Raw genomic sequence first — 22,319 nt, 5'->3', positions numbered from 1 at the left:
GCATAAGTCTGAATTGTACTTCGGAATTTTGTAGGATTTATTTTGATAATCTCTGAAATATCGTTAAAAATGAAAAATGGCTAAGAAATTACAAGTTGTTGGAGAACACGTCTTGTTCTATTTCTTTTTAACTTGCAGTCCTTGAATATTAAATCATCGGTAGCTCATCAGTAAGCTAATTCTATTTGTTGCATATAGTTTTCTTATTGCAAGGTCATTGCTACTCTGTAAAATGTTAGGAATTGTTCCTGACCTTTTTCTGTTTTCATCCTCTAGCTACGCCTTTCTATTTTTTTTATTTATTATTATAATATCATTTTTAATTGTAATTAAATTACTGTCATAGTTCATGATTTTTAATTTCTCTTGGGGGGAACAGATGCAATATTAAAAAGTTCAGATTTTTTTTTTTTTCTTTTAAACTTTAAAGCTATTTCAGATTTTTTTTTCCAAAAATAAATTTCAGCTTGTAGTTTTCAGATCTTGTGTTCAGCATTGCTTCATTAAACAAACACATGGGAAATAAAGATTGTCAAAGGCTGTTCAGAAAAATTATGCATGTCTTTCTCTGGCTGTTTTCCAAGGCCATAGATCACCGGGAAGGGTATACTGAAGAAAGTGCAAATCTGCCCTTGTACTCTTTCGCTACTGACCACAGTCAGAAACAAGCTACTAGGTCTTTGATTTGACTCAGTACAACTGTTATGTTCATGTTAGCACTATAAACAACTTAAGTTCATGTACCTCAGAAATGTGGATTTTCTAATAATGAGATATCAAAATAGCCCTCCCTTCATATTCTGAGGTAAATAGAATACCCAAAACTCACAGCCAGCAGACCAGGCATTAAGCAAAGCATCTTTCATTTTGGTTTTACTGTTTTGTTGTTGTTGGTGGTTGTTTTTAACAAGAAGAAAAGTTCTTTGCTTCTATTCTGTAATTCTCCTGGAGTCCATTACCTCTGGTCATCATTTTTCCTGTTGTAAGAATACAAAATGATACCAAAATATTTGTGTGATTTGCAGTGGGGGGTAGCTTACTTTTTAAAAATTTTCAAGGCTTCACTTAGATTGTTTATTTTAAGACTTTTAAAGTGTTTGAGTAACTTAAAAGGCTCCTGCATGTTGGAACAAAACCAAGTATTATGGGAAAAGGCAAATATACTCTGTCTTTTAGTTCTTAACTGTGGTTCATTAAACAAGTAGCATTGAAATAACCAGTTCTGTTTGAGTTGTAACTCAAAACTTCTCAATGTCATAATTTTTTAATGTTAATGAAGTATTTTTAGCATATCCTTTTATAATGAATTTCCAGCCACAATATAGAAATAGAAAGATGTATACTTCTGTTTCTGTAAATGTAACAACTACAAATAGAAACATTGTAGGCAAGTAAGCTGTTGAAAGATGTTTTTCAGCAGTCCAGGTACTCCAAAGATATGATGTGGGAAAATGTTTCTCTTTTTTCACTTTTAATATGGCAACTTACTCATTCAAATATATTGGAGTAGATTTGTATGCAAGGGAAAATTGGGAATTATTATTTCTCTTGATTGTTGTTTCCTTTCTCTTTTATTTTAGAAAAAAGAAATCCACACAACGAAAAAGGTTGGTAACTTTGTTAAATTATGTATGGGTTTGTTTTTTTTTAAAGAGGGAAGGGGTAGAATCCAGTTTTCCTATTTATTAAAGAATTAATTTCAGACACACACAGAGCAAAGCCCCTTACATTTGTGTAAGCATTACCTTTTTATATAGACCAGGGAGAAGGGCAGCAGGTCAGCAAGAGGTAAAAACATTGTTGGGTTTACATTGCAATATGAGTTATTATGTGGAACATTCCTACCTTATTTTCCAGACTTTCTGAACTATGTGAAAGTTTGTAAATACGTGGTCATGAGCTCTTTGCTACTGCCGTTTCTCTCGTCCCCATCCCCTGGGAAAAATGGTCATAGTTTTGTGTCTGTGATGTTCATCAGCACGGAAATGAAGCAAAGGGCAGTAGTCAGGGCTGAGAGTTTGCCTTCTTGTTTGACCAAACGCCTGTGATTTCTAAATCTATTATCAATATGAATTCAGTGAATTTTCACTCCTGCTTGTCCAAAGATGAAACAAACAGCAAAAGCAACCAGATTATGTAGCATAGAGACTGGAATTCCTTGTTTTGGGTAATACATTTTCTTGTATTAAACACAGCAATACATTTCACAGGTTATTATTGAGGTTATATTGTTCAGCTTTCTGTGGCAAGAGTGAGCTGGATACTGCGCACATACGTGCAACCCTTTGCCTAGAAGATCCCAACATTTTGACTGAGCTCTTCTGTACAACCACAAATCTGCTGTTCATTTGCCATAGACTAGTTCTTGGCTTGCACATAAAGGTTAATAAATACTGGAGTGGAGCTTGAACTTGGCTCTCCTCTTAAGCCCTCTGCCTTCTCTTCACTCCATCTGCCTGTTCCAGAAAGGAATACCTGACTTATTTTATTTAAGGTCTATAGAAGCATCAGACTCTGAAATGTTCAAGAGCCTCTCTGAAATAATTTCAAGTTAATTGTACTTCTGCAAAGTACTTTGCAACATTCTGTCTCCAGTTCAGTGCTTACCATGTGCTATCAATGACTCAGAGTCTCTAGGTACAGTACAAGTGCAAACCTACATATTAAATTGCTTCAAATAAATTTGCTCTTCAGATGGTTAAGGCATAGCTGCTTCAGACTTCTGGCACATTCAAAATAGAAATGAAATAGTGTGAGGTTTTTGTTTTGCTTTGTTTTGTTTTTAAATGAGAATATAGGCTGGTAAGTGAAAAAAAAAATGCAAATTCTGCCCGAGTATCTCCCTTGGTAACACCACATCTTTCCCTGATACTGCAACCTCTCTTCTTTCAATATGGCAAACTGTGAAATTTGAGTGATTAAAATACAGGGCAGTGATAACTGAAATTTTTCAGAAGTACTCTTTATTAATCCTATCTTTGCTCCCATTAGGTTTATGGAAGTTTTAATCTCAACTTAAGGTAGGGACATTGTTTGAGTACTTTTGAAAAGCCACTTTTATAAAGTAGGCTCTTTCAGGCAGGAATTCTACAAACATTCATGGAAGCAACACCTGGTACCTTAAGAACTCAGTTTTAATTGGAACCTCTGGGAACAGTCACAGAACAAACTCTTAACAGACTAAGAACAAATATTTAAATACAGAAAATGTTAAAGCTAGTCTTTCTACTTAAATCGCCCCCAAAAAATGAAGTCTGCTTTTAATACATTTGATTGTGAGTCTAGAAAGTTTCATTTGTGTTGAAACTATCAGCTTTGGAAAGAGTGGTGCAGGAAGGAGATTTCAGCTTAATTAGTACTATATGAAGCTGTAGGTTAAGTGTAGCGCTAGATGGTTTGGTGGGCAGATGCACTTGGGAAACTGGAAGAAGATGAAATGATGACTAGAATATTCATGGATTTGTGAATCTATTTCCTAAGCCTTCTGTCTGAAGGTGTAATTGAAACTTCTAGAGGTGGGTGTCCATCTCTCTTCTTAATCCAGCTATGCAGCATTTATGTTCTCTGAAGCGCAAGACCAGCATCACTGAATTTGAGAAAATACTTCAACTCTATAACCCAAGAATTTTCTGAGTTTTAGAGACCTCAGCTCTTAGTTTAGTTTTATTTTTAGTTTGAAATCATACAGGTGTTTTTAAACACTGGTATCTTAATGAGTAAAAATGGTAGACTTCATCTCCAGTTATAAAGTAGGAAATCAGTATTGGTGGAACTACATATGTATTTTCAAGACATATGCTTAGCTCTATGCCAGATTATGAAATTTTGTAATGTCAATAGAATCTTTTATTCTCCTGAATTTGAAAGATCTGATGGGGAGGAGAAGAGGAAAAAAAAAAAAACCCCTGACAATTAGCTTCTGTGTATCATCAGATTCTAGACATATCAGATTATTTGCTGCTCTTTCTATTTACTGAACTGAGTGTCTTGACTGTAGAGTTATTTCATGGTTTTGTGCGTCTTAACCCTTCTGCTTTGTTGAGCAGACCTTTATTTTGTCATGGCCTAAGTCACATGCAAAGTTTTTGGAGCTTACAAAATTAGGGAATTTGTGACTCAGAGAGTCACTTCAATAACACAATTTCCTCTTCTCTCAGTCTTTGTAAATCCTGGGAGGTATTTAGAATGCTGCATTGTCCGGCAGTAATAATACCTACTGCAAAAATCAGCATTCCTGCCTAACTAGCTTTTGCTTTTAATCAATTGCTAACTTTATCCTCAGTCAAGCTTTCAGCTTGCTTACTGGAAACCTTTTCGACAAGTGCATCTTGCATGTTGCTTGTTCAGATGTTATCTTTGCTCTATGCTTGTTGTATGATAAATGGTAAAATATGCTCTTCATAAAGCTTTCATTCCTAAATGCATGATCAAAATCTGTTAGGTTTGCATTTTCCATATCCTTGTAATTTCTGACGTGAATCCACATGTTTTAGTACTTTGCTAGAAAAGCAGCAAGCATTTTCGGAAGCATGAAACCAGCACTGAGTACTCGCTTTCTTTATCTGTACACAAAATGTTTCTTTTTCAGTGTAGTATTCCCTTTGTTGGCTCCTAATGGAAACTGGTGCCTCAATTTCTTACTTCATTAGGCTAGAATTTGTTGCTGTATTCATGTCTATATTTTGAAGTACATGGAGTGCTGACTACAAAACCCAGTGCTTACTGGCTAGCACTTGAAAGTAGTCAAGTTTCATCTTAAACTTCTATTACACAGTCAGGCTTGCAGCTAAGTAATTCTTTGGAAAATCGTATAGCTGGTCATAGTGGCAACAAAGGTATTTCTAATTTCTATAGCAGTTGCTAATAATGATCTATAACATTCCAGATACAGATATTGCTTGGCATACACTTAATTACTTTGACTCTATGACCAAAGAATTTTTGAAAGGGGAAGGCTGATAGGGAAAAGATATTTAGCATAGTTAGTAAACTTGAAAAGGTGAGATGTGTGCTCAACTTGAGAGACAATCAACGTGAGAGCCAATCACCATGGAACAGAATTAGGAAAAAGAATTGAATAAATTACTTTAGTTGGGCTTGATTTATTTGTTTTTTTTTTTTTGATAAGCTTGATTTGCACTGCCGACACCAAAGTTTCTTTTTACTCTGTTAGTATATGTAGTTATTCTGCAGCTAAAAAGTTCTGAGTAATAGCTCTGTTTGCATTATTAGAACAGGGCAATATTTTGTGAAAAGATTGGGAAAAGGGTTCATGGTTTTAGTTGACTCCTTTTCCCCTAATGTATCTTAAAGTTTTGAAGGGGAAATACAAAGTAATGGAGAATGAGTTTATTCAAGTATAGTTGCATTATGTAAGTTTAGGACTAATTTTTTTACTTTCGTCCAAAACAGTACCATCAACCAAATTATCACCGTTATTTTGCTATGTGTTCCTCATAGTCAATATATACACGGAAATCAGAAGTTTGGAAGATAATGATACCTAAAGCTTTCTAGGCTTGCTGGAGTTTTAAGACTTAAATAGAGATCACATTTTGAATGAAGTTAGTGTAATTTTACTTGTGAGATTCTACTTTTTTCTTCATCTATACTATCATGGCATCGACGTTGCGAGTACAGGGCTCCTATGTTGCTTCGGTGGCAATACTGACATGATTTTGCTATGCATTATATAGAAAGGCATTAAAGATGCTTTATGGAAGATATAACCCTCATCTGCCTGGGACCTGGCTGTATGCAGGTGGCGTGTGCACAGCAGTGCAGCATAGGGTGTCAATAGGACCAAGTGATTCAGCTGCTAGTTCAATTTTTTCAATTATATTCTTCCTCCTCCCATCTTCATCTATATAAAATAGTGGGAAAAGGCAAGCACTGATGGAGGACAGGCCCATAAAGTATTTTTATTTCTGTACGATTGTTAATGGAAGAAAGAAAGAGAATTTCTGTCACTGTCAACTGGCATTCAAATGTTGTGTATTGAGGTAGGACAGGTTTTTTTCTTTTTCTCTTCTTTATGGCCACTACTGACTTCAAGTTAGTAGGGCTTTTTCCACTCAGATTTGGAAGTATCTTTTCACCAACACAGTCTAGAAAATTGAATGCCTTTTGATTAAGAACTTTAACATTTTACAGTCAATCAATCCTATCAGCAACCTTCCCTGTAGGACATTAGTGGCTGTTTCGTTGGACTGCATCTTGCTAAATTCACAGTCTAGTAGTCTGGAGCTCATTTGTTAAAAATATAAATTACACTCAAACAAAAATAAGAGCTTTTCTCAGCACTGGCTACCTAAAAAGACTGCTGGATAATCTTAATTTATTTTTTTCCTCTCTCTGGACAAGACATTGCTGATATTTTTTTATGTTTTCTTTTTCTTATCTCAGGGCATGCAAGTCCCATTGTATAGATTCAGCTACAAGCAAGGAAAAGGGCTCAGCCCTTTTTTGTTTCAGACTTGCATTATTTTTAGTTTTTCATAGGTCTGTTTTGTAGTATGTTTTCTTCGTTACGGTAAAGCCAGTTTCTTTCTGTTTCGTTAGTATCTTGCTCACCTTCTAACTCATAACCTTTCCAAATGACTTGTTGAAACACCAGCTGTAGTTTAGTCTCTTGTGTATTGGTTCTTTGATGATGTGAAAAAAAAGAGAAATGTTTAGAAATATGACTTAATTACCATGATGTTTGCACATTGCCAGCATGAAAGCAGAGTTACCTATTCAGAATGTGCAACCCACAGGTTTAATTTATTAAACTTTCTTGTAACTCCATTCTCCTTAAATGTGTGCATAAGATAGGAGAGAGAATGTTTTTCTTTGTTTCTCATTTAGCAATTTGCTTGATTTATAGAAAAGTCTGTGCTCTGTTTTGTGTATTTGCTCGTTTGGAGTTTATAGAGACACTAGTGATTTGTTCCTTAGCCTCCCTGTGGAGTTTGTTCCATATTACAATCTAATTCCATGTCCATGTCGTGCACTCTTGAGCTGTTAATTTGTACATTTCGATGCAGTTTGTTTCATCGTGTTTTTGTAATCCAAACTGAATGTAACAAGCTGTGTGCTTTGGGGACCCAGCCTTGCCTTGCCAATTAGAACAAGTGGTTACTGAGAGCGAGCATGTTTTAAATAAAACATGGCACCTCTGCATGGGACCAGCAGCCTTCGGGGAATAAAAGAGGATATTTCTCTCTTTCTCTCTGAGAAGAGAGTATCTCTCCAGTATCAGTGAGCATATTTTAGAAACAATCAGCTCCTTCTTTTGAGAAGTAGGATGCAGATTTACGTTTCATCTTGCAAATAAAATTTAGTTTGTCAATAGAGATGTGTTATGCAGGGACTGCATGTGGAATATTTAGGAATGCACAGGGATATCTTTTGAGTTGACTGCATGTGCTCTAGGATTCTAATCGCTAATGCCACATGAAAATTGTACAGGGCTAGCAGCTGACCTTTCTCTTTCTCCTTGTACTGCTATGCAAGGAGTGCCAGGTGGTAACAGAGCTAGCTTCAAAATATATTTTACAAGGGAAGGAATCTAGAAGTAACACTTCCTAAATAAGAGTACTGAGGTTATATGCTGCGTGACCTTGAGGAAAAACTCATTGTTCTACCACTTCCAGGTAATCAGGAAAGGGTACCGCTGTGACCATCAATATTTGTGATTGTTGCAAAAATTATCCAGTATTCTACTGGTCTTTACATTAATCAAACTTCCTGGTGAGTTCAAGCAAACTGCAACGGTTTTAGAAGTTTACTTTACTTTGCAATTCTTTCTCGCGTTCCAGCCCCAACATTTCCTTTTGTCTCTCTTCACTTGAACTTTCATATTCTATATGGTTGTGCAACTTCCAAGGAAGAAGTTATTTTCCACCAACAACCTTCAGTGAAGGACACTGAGAAGGAATTTAGTGAACAGTCACAGTGATTGACTTGGACAACATTTCAGTAGTCCTTGCATACACAAGCAAGGCAAAACCAAGAAAAACCTGTCTTGTGAAAACCTTTTAGCTCAGCAGCTAGGTGTGAGGGAAATACAGCTGTTTAAGGTGATTTAAGCTGTTAGGTAAGCAGGTGTACAGGACAACGTGATCTGGATAATTGAACCCCATGTAACTGATGGCTTTCAATTGTCCATATATTTTATATGAAATAATTTTGATTAGCAGCTAGACAGCTAGCCAGGAACTTGAGACCTGATTTCCTTTTCTGAGTCAATGAGCATTTCTTTGTGATACGAGACAAGTTGCTCTTTTTAATTTTTTTATTATTTTTTTTATTTCTTTCTCTTCTGTTCCTCATCAGTTACTGAGTGATGATAATATTTCCTTGCTTCACTGGAGTGTTTGTAGAGATAAAATGGACATGATAATCCGTAGCAGTGGTCATTTAAAGAGCTGAGATAAATCTACAGCCCTATCTTGGGAAAAAAAAGGTCATTCTGAGGAGTAATATCTGTATTTTGCTCTTCCAAATCAGCTTGAAATAAGCGTGTCATTAGCACATATTAGATTAAAATGCAAATTGGCTGTCTTCAAAGTCAGTCAAAGCCCTCATGCTGAGTAAATTGCCCAAACTGGGATAGAAGCTTGTTCCTCTGGCTGTATGTAATACCGATTCACACCACCATCCCCCAACTCTAACATAGCATTAGTGATAGTGCAGGAAATAAGTGTAGCAGATTAGTGTCAGATTGTATGAAGGAGGAAGGCAATCTTATTTTGGAAAACCTGTATTTAATTTGATTTTGCCTATTTATGCTTTTGCACCTGTATACTCAGCCCCAAGATGCATGTCCAAGTAGCTTGGCCAACATCATCTCTGTGTGACACACAGAGCAAGGAGTTCCAGCTATTGAGCCCTAGCTATGATAAGACAACTTTTGGACCTGGCTATTATACCTTTGAAGAATGGATGCCGAGAGGGACCTTTTGCTTCTTTGTTTTGTCTTAGTCTTCGTGAATCTTAGTCAAAATTCTGAAATTTCAGTTCTTTCTCATATGTGGCAATTCTAGAGTTGCAGTTCTGTTCGTCTTGACACTTTATCTTTAGTTCAGTTTATTTCTCTTCTAAAATTGAATAAAATCACATTGTTGCAATTAATGCAGAACATTTCTTTTAAAACTTTTAATGCTGTTTCTAGTAGAGCCTGCAAACATTCCAGTCATTCTTTTTTCATACCAGTCTTCATATATCTATTACAAATCTTGTATGTTCTCACAAAGTTAGTCACCAGAGGGCAAACTGCTCATGCAGATTTAGTCAATACAACTTGCTTTTTGGGTTTCCTTTCTGTTTGTTTTGGGTTTCTGTTTGGTTTGTTTTTTTTTTTTTTTAACATTGTCTATGAATGAGTTTACATGTAGCATTAACTAGTTGGAAAGTGAAGAGCAGGAATCTGGCTTGGATCTTAATTATGAGTAGATGAATCTCCATAAATGGGGGCTAGGGAATCCTGTGCTGGAGATCTCTAAGCCTGTAGGACTGTAGATAAGACCTTTCTTGAGAAGCTGTCCAGAGTAACTGCATCTGTAGTAACTGAGTGTGTAAGACTTTGTTCCTTTCCTTTGCAGAAAGCATAGACTGTTGACTGAATCTGGCACTGAAGATTTAAGAAATTATAAGACAGGTTGTGGTGCTGTGATGATTAATTGAATCTGTGTGCATTGTAACTGTCTTTTAATTATGCTAAAAGGATTAAAGAGATTTTATGCTAAAGGATTAAAGCATGAGACTACTGGCCTAATCTCCTGGTTTAAATCACAGGTCATTAAATATTATCTAGATAAACTCCATTAGGTGAAAATGTCTCCTTTACACAGATACCCTGTACTGAAGTGAAGATGCTGGGGGTTCTGCATGCACCATAGGCACTTGTATTTCTAATGAATAACCTCCCTCACTGTTAAGTAAGAAATAGGTACACATTTTTAATTGCAACACTACAGGGATGTTTCTGCAGAACTGTACTCCATTCATTGTACTGAATAGGAAGTAATACAGGACATTGTCATGACCTGTATCTTCTTACTACAGCATTTGCATATTGACCTGAATAGAGAATAATTATTTTCTTTGTAGAATTTCTTTAGAGAAGTTATTAACCCTCTGTGGTTCAAGAAAGTAAGTAATTTACCATTTTGGCATTTCTGTGAGTCGAGGTGGTGATACTCTTGTTCACTATACATATAGAAGTATCTAAAACACAAATGTCAAACATCCACAGGTATTAGCAACTTTGAGAAGCCTTGGGACTGCAGTTGGTCCTTAACCTCCCTCCCCCAAAGCATATCATTTTATGATGCCTTAAACATTGGAAGTACAGATCTCCCTACCCTGATGGAACTGCAAGGGTACTGAATGATTCTGCTAGTGGGGAGCCAGGAGTACCTATTTGAACATCCTGGAAATAAATGAGTAGGAAGAATTAACATAGGTTATGTAGGAATTCTGTGGCAGAGGCAGTGGGTAGAATTTAGTTGCTTCTGATTTCTCTTCAGAATTCTCCTGGGGGTTAAAATGAAGTCAAGAGTCTAACAGAAAGAGCTTTGCTTTCTGGAAAATTCTGATTGCACATTTTGAACTTCTTTTATTCTATCCAGTAAACAAGTTAAGGGTCCTCTAGAAGAGAAGTTCTGTGATTGTTTGCATGCATTATGAAAATAATTTAAATAGAGGTCAGATCAGGAGTGTACAAAAATGGTTAGTTCATCCACTTTCTAATTTCAGACTGCTTGACTTTTGAAGCTTAGTGTGGGATTTTACCATCCTATAATGCCACCTCCGATCCTCCTGGTATAAATAAATTCAGTTACTTGGAACTCTGACTGTTACTGGGCCAAAGCATTTGGGAACCATGAGTCTGGAGTGTCAGTTCTGAGCTGTTGGGCTTCAGTCAGGCCACAAGTTGGATGCTCTGTCTCACTTGTGATCAGAAGTTCTGAGTCTCAACAAGCAATCTCGTAGTAGTCTACAGAGTAGCTCTTAGTAATGGTCTTCAGAGCATAATGCAAGACTTTGCTTTAAGACTTCTCATGGGACAAAGTTGGAGGGAAGCTCTGATTTATGTAATTTTAACTACTAATGTTACCCACAGCACAGCTGTTACTTGTATAAGAGAACACACAAATTTCACTGTGAACAAGGTTAATGAACTTAGTGTATAAGGGGGAAATCTTGAAGCTTTCTAAACTTTGTGTTTATGTACATTTATGTATATTAGCAGTTAAGTAAAATTGGTAGCATCTTAATTTGATCTCAGTTGCTAAGTAACGGGACCTTTTATATTTTGGGATTGGGACATTTCTGCCCAGCCATGTGGGAAAAATCCCATAGAAATGGAGAGGAAATTATGAACACCGAATAGATGTCTTGAGGAGCTGTATGCATTAAAAATTAAATATGCAAAAATAAACTTGTGCATCTTGAACACTTTAGGCTTGCTCAAAGTGGACTTGGTATTCACTTGCTTTTAGTTAAATTCTCTCTATCTGAAATGAAATTTGGCTAAATAAGCAATAAAGAAAACTGTGAATAGGTGTAAATAATCCTAGAAATGCAAAAGCATATAACGGGTGCGGACATCTACCCAGTTGACAAAGGTAAGTTAATGTTTTACAGGCCTCAAGTAGTCTTTGTTCTGCACTGTTTCTGTTAGTGTCTGTAATTAGTATTTTAAGAGAGTTAAAATGATTGTATAACTGGAAACTGTAAGGGTTTCATTTAAAATATAAATAGGAGTCACTTGTTTTGATAATAGCACATTAAAATCATAGCTTTGATGTATGACTGCTGCTAGTCAGAGGTAACTGGATGGGTTCCATTATGAGTAACTTTGAGTATTTTTTTTTAATTGGGCCCTTGAATCTGTGAGCAACTGAACTGAAAAAAAAGTGTCTGAATGTGAAGTCAAGATGGCTGGCAACAATATCCAAATCAATGTATCTTGGCTGCTGTAGCAGATGCATTTTCCTCCATCTCTTTTTCTTTTCTTTCTTTCTTTGGAAGGATCTTGGTGTGCCTCAGTTGGGAGAAAATATTTAGGAATATTCATCAAACATATTTAGAAATGCAGAGTGATGAAGTCTTTTGTAACAGAACGTGTTTTTCTTGGTGGTAACCAAAAGAGCTTTTTTGATGTAAAGGTCAGATTTCATGTATTTGTTCCCACTTGAGCTCTTTTTGACAGAATGAAAGCTATTTTGCTCTTGATTTATAAGATATTTACTGTGAGTTAGTACTGCATAAATATCTGACATTGTGAGCAGCTCTGTTCTGCTGACCATGCCCTAGTTTATGGTGAAAGGAATTTTAAGATATTTACTGGGGCCTTTTCTGTAGGTACCATAGCAAAGTGCACAATGTCCATTTGCAGGGGAGCAGAAGGAATAGCTTTGTTTTTAACTTGAAACTGTTTTCTCTTCTACACAGCAAGCTGCAGTATGTAACTCCCTACAGAGAGAGAGAATGAGTAGTCAGTTGTGATTCTTTCCATACACACACCCGAACCTGAGAAATTATATCATGCCTTAACCTACAGGGGAGTAAAACTTACGGCTCACTCACTTCTGACTTCTGACAGTGTTGTCAGTAGGACTTGAGGGTGTATCTCCTTTAGGGGGCTTCAGAAAATGAAGTACTAAACCTTGTATACAGTTATGGCAGTTTGTTTTATCTTTAGGCTTACCTAAGTATTCAAATGAGAGTCTAGATCTTTTTCATAAAAAAAAAATGTTAAGCAGATAATGTAATTTATATAAATATAAGTTGAAGAGATTTGTGAGGAGGGAGAACAGTTTGAAACCCTTACTGCACTCTAGTAAAATTAATCAGAATCCGTTTCATGGATTTTGGTAAGGGTTTGGTTAAGAAGAAAACTTTGAAACCCTTCTACATGTGTCAAAATTTGAAGCCGGGTTTTAGTATATATTTACCCATATAAATGTGCATGCAGGTGACATTTTATGGTTTGTGTTACTGTTCAGAAGCCTTGCATCTTAGACTATGCTTGAGTAATGTCAATTTAAATGCTCTTATCTACACAGTGTTTTAAATATTATTCTTCAGTGTGTAGAAAAATACTGAAATTTCTTTATCATTTTCTCTTCCCTATGGTGTTGTTCCACAACAGTCAGGAATAAAGTAAAGCTGTCTAAATCTGGACCGTATTTTTTGTGTGTATACGTATTTAGTGGGAAAGAAACCAAAATGTTGTTGTATGTTTATCTTAACATATACACATGTATGTATATGTTCTTTATTTTTGCAGGTGTGTATGTTCTCTCTGGGTATGTGTTCTGTATTTTAGGTAAATGCTCTGAAGTGATTTTTTTACTCTGTATTTTAGGTTAAATATTTCCCATTATGAAGTTGCTTCACTTTTTAGAACTTGATGTTAACTTGTCACATTCCCAATCAAAATAATCCTTCAGAAATTGGAAGACCTCAGTGATTTGCCAAACCCAGTGTATGTTCTTTGAATTGACTAGCTTTTACCTATCAGATGCTACAAAGCAGATAAGGCATGACGTAAAAGTTGCAGGCTAAGCACATGTATAGAAATACTAAACTACCCTCTTGTTAGAGTAACCTCTTCTGGAAGTGCAGAGAAACTGTTTTATTAATTTTGTTTTCTTTTAATTATTTTAATGATTAACATGTAATTACGAAACAGGAAGAATGACTATTAGCTTCTTGACCTCTTTGCTTTAATTTATAAACAAGAGTGTTGGGAAGGAATATCATTCAAGATATTCCTTCCTGCATGATATTCCTGACAGTCTGAAGCAGTCATTTTTACTAACAGTAGTAGCCCTTCTAAGTAAATACAAGGCATGTCTGAAACTAAAAATAAAAAATTAAAAAAAAAAAATATCTAAAAAATCCAAAGCATTTGAGGTAACTTTTTATTTAACCAAGTAGTCATTTTTAAATTCCTGTATTTGTGAACTTTCTATTAAATTCCAATTTGCATTCAGGTGTACTTGTAAATTGAGTAGACAGATAAGCTAGCAAAGAAGTGTCCCACAAAACAAGACAAATATAAGCTTAATTATTTTATAAGAGTGTGTAGATATCATTTAATTTTTTAAATTAACAAAAAGTGGTAAATTTCATGTTTAAATGTGAATAGTGATTGAGATGCAGTCTTTAAACTTGGTTATAAAACACTCTTGTTTAAATGAGTTGTTTGTAAAACAGGATTAGAGTCACATTTATGAAGTCTAAAATGATTTCTAAAGCTGCAAGGCTAGAACCATTTTTCTTCCTTCTTTCCTTTCCTGGTGAAATGCTAAGGAATTCAAGACCTGAAAATTGCAGAAAAGCATAAGCCAGTGTGAGATTGTATTATTGAGCAGGTAAAGAAACCCCATGTTCTTCACCAAGTCTGAGGCTGAGTAGCTGTAGAATCTGTGTAAACATCTAGCTGCAGTGGTTGAGATGCTTGCTGGTTTCTACCCAATCTTGCTTGTTGCTTAGCCAAAAGGAAGCTTTGGCTTTTAGACTCTCAGTGGAAACCCTTAAGCACACAGCTTGGCATATGTTTGGGTTACCTTCTGCCCTCTTTGGTTCCCCGTTCTCTGAAAGGCTAAGGGTTAGGGGGGACGGCAAGTTACAGTGGTACGCTATTTACTGTGTCCTAAACCTTGACTTTTTTTTGTAATGCTTTGTATTAGAAAACTCCTGTTCTGTATTACGCCTCACATTGTGTACAGCAAAAGGCTGTATCTTAGTGGGCACCTTTACAAAATGTGTATCTGGGTTAATGAAGGGAAAGTTTCTTGACTTTTGACTGTACTGTAGCTTGCAGTTAGAGTGTGGCTGAGTGAAACTAGTAGCAAATTACTGTCATAGCTTTTTCTGTTCTGTGCCGTTCTGACTCTTAAAGTACAACTTTCCTTGCTAAAACCTTTCTGTGATAGTATTTAGTATCATTTATTAAATAGAGGCTTAATATGGAGTTGAATTTCGTGGTTAACTGCAACTCATTTTCTGCCCTCTGCTCAAGGGAAAGCAAGTAGGAGGCTTCCTGCCTTTTTTTCCAGTTTTACTGCTGATTAGGGAAACTGAGACTGTAAAAGTTGGCTTTTTTTCTGCTATATAAGTATGTGCAGCAAGGTATTAACAATCTTTCAGTTGTGCCCTGGTCTATTAGCAGGAATATACCATGGTACAAGAATGAATTTGTTGAAAATTTTATGCTTCCATGACCTATTGTAGAATGTTATCCTGCTGCAGGGTTATTAAGTCATTTCTCATCTTCTCTTAAATTAACATTGACGTTCTATTACTGATTTGTTCTTGTCTTCAGATTTGAACATAAAGGAAAAAAATCTTATTGCTGGAATATTAAAATTAATTATTTGATAAGCAGTACCTTGCTTGAAGTAGAATTCTCCTAGGAAGATTATAATGTAAGATCAATCTCTGCTTTAGATTTGCTTTCATGTATGAAAAAGTACCTTTTGGAGCATGCAGAGCATCAGGAGAATGCAGGAAGGATTAATTGAAATCACAGTGAGAAGGGGCAAACTGCAGAAGAAGAGAAACCCATGTCTGTCCATGCCAGTATTGCAAGGGATAGTAACTCTTCAGGGTGTTCTGCCCTAATACCTTTTCAATAACTGCCTTGTGACACTGTCTGCTGTTTGGTAATGTGAATTTCATGTGATACACAGAGAGGGGAGAAGGCTGTTCAAAATTAAATGTTAGTCTTGGTGGTTGAAGGTTTTTGTTATTTTTGAAAAGAGCCTTTTGCAAAACTGGGTGCAGGTTTGGAGCAGGCAGGTTGGGAGCTGGCATTTTACAAATGTTTTCTCTACAGATTTTATCTCTGATTCAATTTGTTTCAACTGTACGTTACTGATAATGAATTTCTCTTCACCTGTGGAAGATGAATTTGCTGGGTTTTATTTAATACTTTTATCAAAATTTTGGAATACTCCAAATGAAGCATTTGCTTTTAACTTTAGGAACAACATAGGTCCATAGAGGTAGAGCTGGAGTGCTCAGCAGAACCAGTAAGGTTGGAATTGCCAAAGTGGAAAGAAATTGCTTGTTTTGCTTTTAAGATAATTTCATCACCCTCCTTGGAGATGTAGAGTCCTTCAAATCTTAGGCATAAGGTGAGCTGCTGTTTAACAGAAGTGGTGCAGCACAGACTTCTGCCAAGAGGGATCATGTCTCAATAATTCACTAATTAACAACCTTAGACAGAATCCCTCAGTTTTCTAAGCGTTTTTAAATTGTTTGTTTCAGAACCTTTTACATTCATCAGGGAAGTGATGATTTGCTTTTACCATTTTGTGTTTGTTCACGTTTGTTGGTTTGTTGTTTTTTTTTTCTCTCCTGCTGGGATGGAAATGACAGCTGAAGAAGAAGAAAATTATCTTCAATTTGTTCTCTGGGACAGTTGGTTTTTTTGCTGGAGTTTTTCTAATATCTTGTCTTTCGCTTGCTTTCTTGTAGAGTGGCAGCAGAATCACAAAAGGCAAATTCTTTTAACACATTTGTTTAAAGTTAATGTCTTCAAATTATGTTCGTCTGGCTCATATATAATAAAACTAATGTAAACTTCAGTAGTTTTGTGTCTAAACCGTTTTAAATTGATGCAGACTGCTGGTTAAAGTAGTTATACACTGGCCAGAGAGTTCAGTTGAGATATGAAAATTAGGGTTAGAGCTAGCTTCTTTCTTCTAACCTGTGTTGCTGAAATTTAGATCATGAAAGGAATAGTTGGAAACTTTGCTGCCAAAAGTCCATGTTGTGTGTCTCATCTGGTGGGACTGACTCTTGCTGTAACACCATTTATGAAGAAGAAAGCTTTGGTTTGTTGAACGCCATAAACTAGTGAAGTAAAGCCAGTTTTGCTCACCTTGTCTGCAAATAATACAGGATTTCTGATCTACTTGTGGCATTTGATGTGTGCTACAGAAATTGCTTTGAGGATGCAAGGCAAATAAGTTAATGGAATTGCTTCATCTTTACTAAAAACAAAGGAAAAATTATAATTTCCCTGATGTTTACCAAATGAGATACCAAGGCATATAGAAATATACTTAAAATCTGAGTATTGCTCTGAAAGGAAATAGCATTTTTTTCCTCCATTTTCATGTCAAACACCATGATATTTTTGTACTTGAGCTGTATTCAGTCCTAGAGGCTTTTAGAGAGCTTGTAGAATAAAAACATTAGGTTGGTGCATATGTTAGCTTACAAAAAAAATGTGAAAGAGACAAGTGTGAGCTTTCTAGGGTTAAAGTAAGTGAGGGTAAGACTGATCTTCATGATCTTTATTTATTTATTTAACTTCCTCCTTACAAGAAGTGAGACATTCACTGAATGCTGGGTGTAGCTTAGCTCCTAATAGACATAAAGAATATGAAGTGTGTACCTTGCTGTAGAGCTGCTTTCTTTTCCAGGTATTCTTATAGCACTGTTGGTCTAACGTGGCTTTTGCTGACTTGTCTCATAGGCTGCAGCTTTTGCCTTAGACAGGCCATATGCATGAATGGTCCCAACTCAGAATGGTTTTTTTCTTTCTTAAGATTTTCCAGTGGAAAAAGTTCCCTTAGACTAGAGAGTTCTTTCTCATGTTCTCGTCCCGTCCCCCCCGTCCCCCCCCCCCCCAGTTTTTAATTCCTCATCTGATTCAGAAGATGAGTGATAGATACGCATCCATCAGTGTGGTAATACCTTACAGAATGCTATGCAACGAAGTTAAAGGAAAGCATCTGTATCTCTGGCAGCTTTCTGAGAAGCAGTTTTAATCCCTAGGGTGCGGTACGTTTGCTGTCTTGTATGATCGGGGTGAGTGTTCCTTACAAATTAGGCATTCTGTGGTAACCTCTGTAAATTTTTGAAATCAAACCCACAGTGTTCAGGAATTGAAAAACCAGTATTATGAAGCTCCCCCAAGAAGCAGATGTGCATTAAAATGTTAAGCTGCATGCTCCTAGTGTTTTTCAGTGAGAGAAAATAAGTGAAACGTTAACAGTTTTTATACTTTTTAAGATGATAAGTCATTTGTGATAATGCTTCTCCCTTTCCCCTGTCATCTTCTTCCATGTAGGTAAATGTGAGCTGCATTTTTTAATGCATTTTCTGCATTTGTGCTATCTAGTGTTTAAATTGATTAGGCCTTTTCTTGTAACTCTTATAATGAGGTTTCAAAACTGTTTTAGTTTCTTATCAAGGCTTTCAGGTATGCTCATGCTTGAAATGTACCGTTTCTGAGTAGAGTAAATACATTTGTTTTTTTCCTGTATGTATGCGTATTACTTTTCCAAAGTAACTGAAAATTAATCTTAACTGTAACCTGGCAATGTTGTGTATGTGTGAAACTGGCCTCATCCATGATTAAAAATTTAGGGTAAGGTTAAGTCGCTAGGTACTGACCAAAAAATCATTAAAGTTGTAGTAACTAAATGGAAGGGAATCCATAGAGAAACTACATTCACTTTTGAAAATGTTTATTATTTAATTTTTATTTTTGTTCAGTAGCTTGTGTCTGGCTCCCCATTATGCTTTGGGAAGTCACAGCTGTATCTTCTCTTCTGCCAGTACCCAGTGAAGTGGATATGCAGGGCTCCATCCGTTTTCAGTTTCAGAAAAGCGTGTAAAATAAAGACAAAAGTTGGAGAATTCATATTGAATCTTAGGATTTGGTCTAAACACCTTAAAAATCTTGAGTTGTTGTTTATTTACAGTATGCCAGTATGTCATGCTACTGTTAAATTTCTTCAAAGTACTAAGCAATAGTGCTGCACTCAGTTATGTAGGGTTGGCAGCTGGGTTGGAAAATTACACTACTCTTTTGGAACCTATCAAAGCTATTCAGTAATTAGTAAATATAAGAACAATTGAGTCTGCATGAGTTGGTGGTACCATGTGATACCAGATGAAAATTTATGAGCAAGCCTGAAAAAATTCTTTACTCCCTAGTGCTCTAGTCACCATAATAAATCTTCTAGATGATCTTCAGTGAAAACAATGATAGAAAGTGGATGCTAATTTCAGTCTCATTTTACAATGACAATAGCATTTATGGAATTTTGTTGTGTGACTTTTCTACTATTTAGGCAATTGGCTCTGTAATTTCTGTGTGCTTCATTCAAGAGTAGAGCTGTGTAATGCACAAAGATAAGTGACGATTCACAGTCTGAGCTCAAGTGTGACAGCTAGGAGATGGGGAATGGGAGGCAGAGGCTGCTGGAAGGAGGAACGCAGCCAGGGTTCTTGCAGTGGGAGGAATCCTGTATTTCTTGAAACTAGACATTCATTGACAGTGGCAAAAACTTCTATGCACAATAAAATTGTGAATGTTGAGTGAAATTTTAAAAAGTGTGGGGGGGTGGTATTTAAGATATTTAAAAAAAATAAAAATAGTGTATTTAAATGACTAATGGATCGTAGCTACATTTGCATTTTTAGTGAAAAACATTTATGTGAGAAATTTTTGCCTAGCTCTTGTCTGCTCTGGAACATAAATAACTGAATTATATTTACTTTTGGGGCTCAGAGGCACAGAGTGGATTTCTGTAACATTGAAAGGGGGAGAGGGGAGAGATGCTTCATCAGAGCTCAGTCTGTGGTGTTATCTTGCTTACAGACTGTTCTTATCATTGGCACAGTTCGAAATAATGTGTTGAGCATGGCCTGAAATGTGTCCTCTACTGCTTCAGCAGTTCTAGGTAGAAAATAGCCTCTCTTGCTTCTAGTGAAATAATAATTGATCTACTACACTGGATGTGACAGTGAATGAATGGGAGAGGAAGAGGTGAAAACAGGAAAGGAAAGGTGACAGCATCATAATGCTGGAGACATTTGTACAAGATTATTAGGTCCATTGATGCCCTGTCCTATGTCAGGGCCATAGTAGAAGCTATTGACTCTTGTGCAGTTTCCATTAACCAGATTTTTCTCAATTTAGTAAGCTTCTTAGTAGAAATGCAGTTTATTAACCTGACACAGACCTTTCCCTTTGCCTTTGTTGTATTGGTGTAAGGAAATTAATTTGTATCAGATGCTTTATTCAGAGTTTTAGTTCAAGTTCTTTGAAATAAGTCTCTATTTCAGTTGCCTTAGGAAATCAAACTGCAAATTCCTGCAGAGAGTTCTGTTTGGTGCTGTCTCTAGCATGCATTTATTCTGCTGTGTGTGAATGTAAGTCCTAGCTGCTAACAGTTTTCCTCTTCTGGAAGGTACAATTCAGATGTAGAATGTAGATGTACCTTGCAAAATTGTTTAGTGAAACAGTAAAAAGAATTAAAAAAAACCGCAATTCCTATTTGCATGAGAACCTCAACATACAATATTAAGTTCTCCTTGATGAAAATCTCCTATCTACAGACATAAATAGGCATAGTTCAGAGCAGATTTCCCATTGATGATAATATTATAATGAAAACTGTGCATCTTTTTGGTTTTGAGCAATAGATTAAAAGATAAACTTACACAACTTTTACAGCGTTTAAATTCATTTCACAGTACTTAAATGCTCTCATATGCAATATCCATTTGCTTTTTGCATCCTCCTTGTAGTCTTTTGTGAATTTCTCATTTAAACTAGCTCACTTTTTCTTCAGTTCGTACGTGGCACTTTGCTTTATTCATTGCATAGTACAAAAATTGTTAAGATAAGAATTGACAAAATAAGCTAAGAATTACTGAAACTGTACGTTTATAAAGTATTGTTCCAAAAGTGAAATTTTCATTAGCTGAAAAATGAGAATAGGGATGGTAAAGTTGGCATCAGTCACTGTCAGCATAGATGCAGTAAATCCCAAAGCAAGACGGTAGCTCTGAAGAGTAATAAGGGAGTGGAGTCTTGCTCTTAACTGTGCTAAACAAAATGAATGTGTGGTTAATATTATCTATAAAATATTTTCTCTGTGAAGAGAAGAAAACAAATGCCTTTTCCCATTTTGAAGACCAGAGATTCTTATACATACATTTGCTTTAATTTATCAGTTGCCATACCCTGGTATGGAACATAGATTACCATTTGTCTTGAGGTGTAAACCTGCAAATAATTTGTTTTGGTGAAGGCCTTCAAATCTTATGCTTATACTACATATACTTTTAGTACTTGTCAGTATTACAAGGCAAAAAATGGGAGTTTCCAGTGCAGTGGATGTGAAACAAAAAATACATGAAATCCTATTTTAACAGGAGAGTGTAAAGAAAAGGGGAGCAAGGTAAAATTCATGAGAGAAACTAAACAATATCATGTGGTGTCATGGAGGGAAAATTCAGAGACATTGTTTAAAATGAACTTTCAGTACTAAATGATTTCGATTTTTTTTTTTTTTTGATTATACTGTCTTCTTTTATTACAGAATATTGTAAGAACTGCAAATACTCCTGCCTGAAGTGTTTCAAGTGTGTCTATCTGTATTTAAATATCTATAGATTAACACTTCCAAGCTGTTGGCAGGCCTTCATGTTAATGTTACCCAGCAGGAGCACAGGTGATGTCTATATTCTCTGTGGCATTGCATGATCTTCTGGAGGATATTGTGTTCCTCCATGGCTGTGTGTCTGCCTCAAACATGGTGTTTTCATAGTGTCCTGGAATGCTAGTTTTGTTGGCTCGTGTTGGGCATTTTCTAATGAATTTACCTCCTTCATATGGCTTTTTGTTTCATTTATAGTTCACCTTACCATAATGCCTGGAACTAATTAAGCAATGTGATTAACATTTGTTACGGTTGGTTTGTTTTTTCCCATGGTAAATCCTGTAAGGCATTTAAACACATTATTTTATTCTCTGCTTTATGTTTGTGAAAGCCAGATAAGTACACCTTGCCTTTAGAGAAGATACTGATAACATTTCCAATGGTTTTAATTTCGGTAGGTATTCATTACACAAACTTGAATTGACTGTGGGGAAGAGTGCTGGTGAGCTTCACCTTTGCTTTAGGCAGTTTGTGGTGTGGCAGTTCACTGCATGGTTCTCTTCAAATGCCTTCTAGTGCCATGTTGATAGATAACTGGGTTTCAGCAAGGTCAGATATCTCACGTGAATTTCCACTCTGAGAAGCCAGTATAGAGATACGGACAGGTTTCACGTGCTATTCCCACTATGATGATGACTGCTATATTCGGCACTCATAGTTGCCTGAGGGTTTGGAACATCAGCATTGCTGTAGAGCACCTAGAGTATGACAAAGGTGAATGTAGTTGAATGAGATCATCACCATCAGAAGAAATGTAGCTTCCCCTAATGTCACCATTTTTTAGAGATCATGTTTACGTGTAGGTGTTGGTATATAAGTCATTGTCTCCTGTAAACTGACAGTGAG

General features: G+C 36.1%; 1 protein-coding gene across 1 annotated transcript in view; it reads left to right on the top strand.

The window, feature by feature from the left end:
• The window catches only part of ZFAND3 (zinc finger AN1-type containing 3), a 136,952-nt gene that overhangs the window by 33,762 nt on the left and 80,871 nt on the right, over window positions 1–22,319 (top strand). Inside the window, exon 3 of the mRNA XM_080617063.1 lies at window positions 1,581–1,607. Within this exon, the coding sequence (XP_080473189.1) occupies window positions 1,581–1,607 (27 nt within the window). The remainder of the gene's footprint in view (window positions 1–1,580; window positions 1,608–22,319) is intronic.

The sequence above is a fragment of the Psittacula echo genome (assembly GCF_963264785.1).
Source record: "Psittacula echo genome assembly, chromosome: 4".
Taxonomy (NCBI): Eukaryota; Metazoa; Chordata; class Aves; order Psittaciformes; family Psittacidae; genus Psittacula; species Psittacula echo.
Note: the sequence above shows the minus strand (reverse complement) of the source record. Positions and strands in the feature narration are given on the sequence as shown.